Source organism: Limulus polyphemus, unplaced genomic scaffold, assembly GCF_000517525.1.
Source record: "Limulus polyphemus unplaced genomic scaffold, Limulus_polyphemus-2.1.2 Scaffold12945, whole genome shotgun sequence".
Lineage (NCBI taxonomy): Eukaryota > Metazoa > Arthropoda > Merostomata > Xiphosura > Limulidae > Limulus > Limulus polyphemus.
Genome location: NW_013678555.1, coordinates 8,476 through 10,083, shown reverse-complemented (window position 1 = coordinate 10,083; position 1,608 = coordinate 8,476). Strand labels below are relative to the sequence as shown.

At 32.5% G+C, this 1,608-nt stretch overlaps 1 protein-coding gene across 1 annotated transcript in view; it reads left to right on the top strand.

Moving 5' to 3' along the window:
• The first annotated feature begins 382 nt into the window (after positions 1-382).
• Positions 383-1,608, top strand: part of LOC106477131 (CCR4-NOT transcription complex subunit 3-like) — a 9,573-nt gene continuing 8,347 nt past the window's right edge. The window contains exon 1 of the mRNA XM_013937722.2: positions 383-792. Within this exon, the coding sequence (XP_013793176.1) occupies positions 388-792 (405 nt within the window). The 5' untranslated portion in view covers positions 383-387. The remainder of the gene's footprint in view (positions 793-1,608) is intronic.

Genomic DNA, 1,608 nt, shown 5'->3' with positions numbered 1-1,608 from the left:
AACTATTGTGTTATGATGTGTTCAGGAGGAAAGAACTATTGTGTTATGATATGTTCATTTGAAAATTCTGGATAGTATAGAAGAAGTTTAGAACTAAATCCAGTCTTAATGTTACTAATTTCATAAAATCACAACTATATTAAGTAACTGCTGAGCAATAGAAAAACTTGGGATAGCCATCAGCACCAAGTAGTTCAGTATTTTTTCTGTAATTATCTTAATGAACAGGGTGTAAATTGAAGTCCTGAATTTTCAAGGTTATTATTTGGTACAAGATTAAATATTAAAAAAATGAGGTTGATGTTTAAGTTTATATTTTTGGTTCACAATACTATATTTAAAGCATGTGTGCGTGGCTGTTATCTAGTTGTATGAGGACTGATGAAAATGTGTTTATATTTAGGACTCAATGGTTTAGAAAGTAAACTGGTCAACTCTGTTGGTAGTAGCAGTTTGTCCAATAGCAATTCATCATATTCTGCACCTAGTTCAACTCCACCAGTATCTCCTGTTAGTCAGTCTTCGCCTCCTACTGACTTGAACTCATTTCAACCTACATCACCTTCCGCTGTCAACAACACTTCATCTGCGGCAGCTTCTCTCCCCTCCAGTAGTGTTCTTAGTATTCTGCCGTCCAGTACTGTATTATGTGGTGGTGCATCTGGAAATCTCTCTCAGTCCTCGTCCTTTACTTTATCTAGTAATGGTCGTTTGATGAATATTGATGATCAAGACAGTTTACAACAGCATTCCTCGTGCAAGCTTTTATTGAATGGACCATTACCATCAAAGGTAAATTTTCCAGTGATTTGTGAGTAGTAAGAATGATAGTTCTAACTTAATGACAGGGCGAGAAAACCCATGATTACTTAAATATTTATCGGCATGTTAAATTTTATTACTGAAAGTATTAAGGTTATTCAGATTGTACAAATGTTTAATTTCCTTTATTCATTAATTGTTTGTATTCTGTTCTTTGCCAATAGAAATGTGAAAACTATGACATTCATCTTGAGTTACTTTAAGTACAATGCAAGTATCATGTTCTATAAATCTTTATTTTGTATAAATTGAGTTTATCAAAAGCCATTAAATTTTTCTTCTTGTATTTATCATAATGCTGCTAATTCTCTAAGAAAGGTACAGCCACAGCAAGATTTTCAGCTACTTTTGTTTCTGATACAAACTTCTTGCATACCAATATTTTCATATCACATTTGTGCTACTAAACATAACGTTTGTTTAGACAGAAATGTTAATATAAGTGACACGTATATAAAGGTTTTCTTGTGGAATTTATAACCTTAAACATGTAACATGTAATCAGTGTATGTTTATCGTTTAAAACAAGTTCAGAATTGTAATCTCTTTGTTCATACTTTAAAACAAAATCTACAGATTTGAATCGTACAATGAGTATTCATTATACAGTGTGATTTATAACTTTACACTGTTTAACTTTTACTTGTATGTGTGTGTGTGTGTGTGTGTTTAAAGCCAAAAACAAGCTCGGGTTTTGCAAGACTGAAAGCTTAACCCTTTTATTGTCTTGGAATGTTGTGTATTGTGATGCCAATAGGTGAGTACCATTCAACCTGCATTACAGTA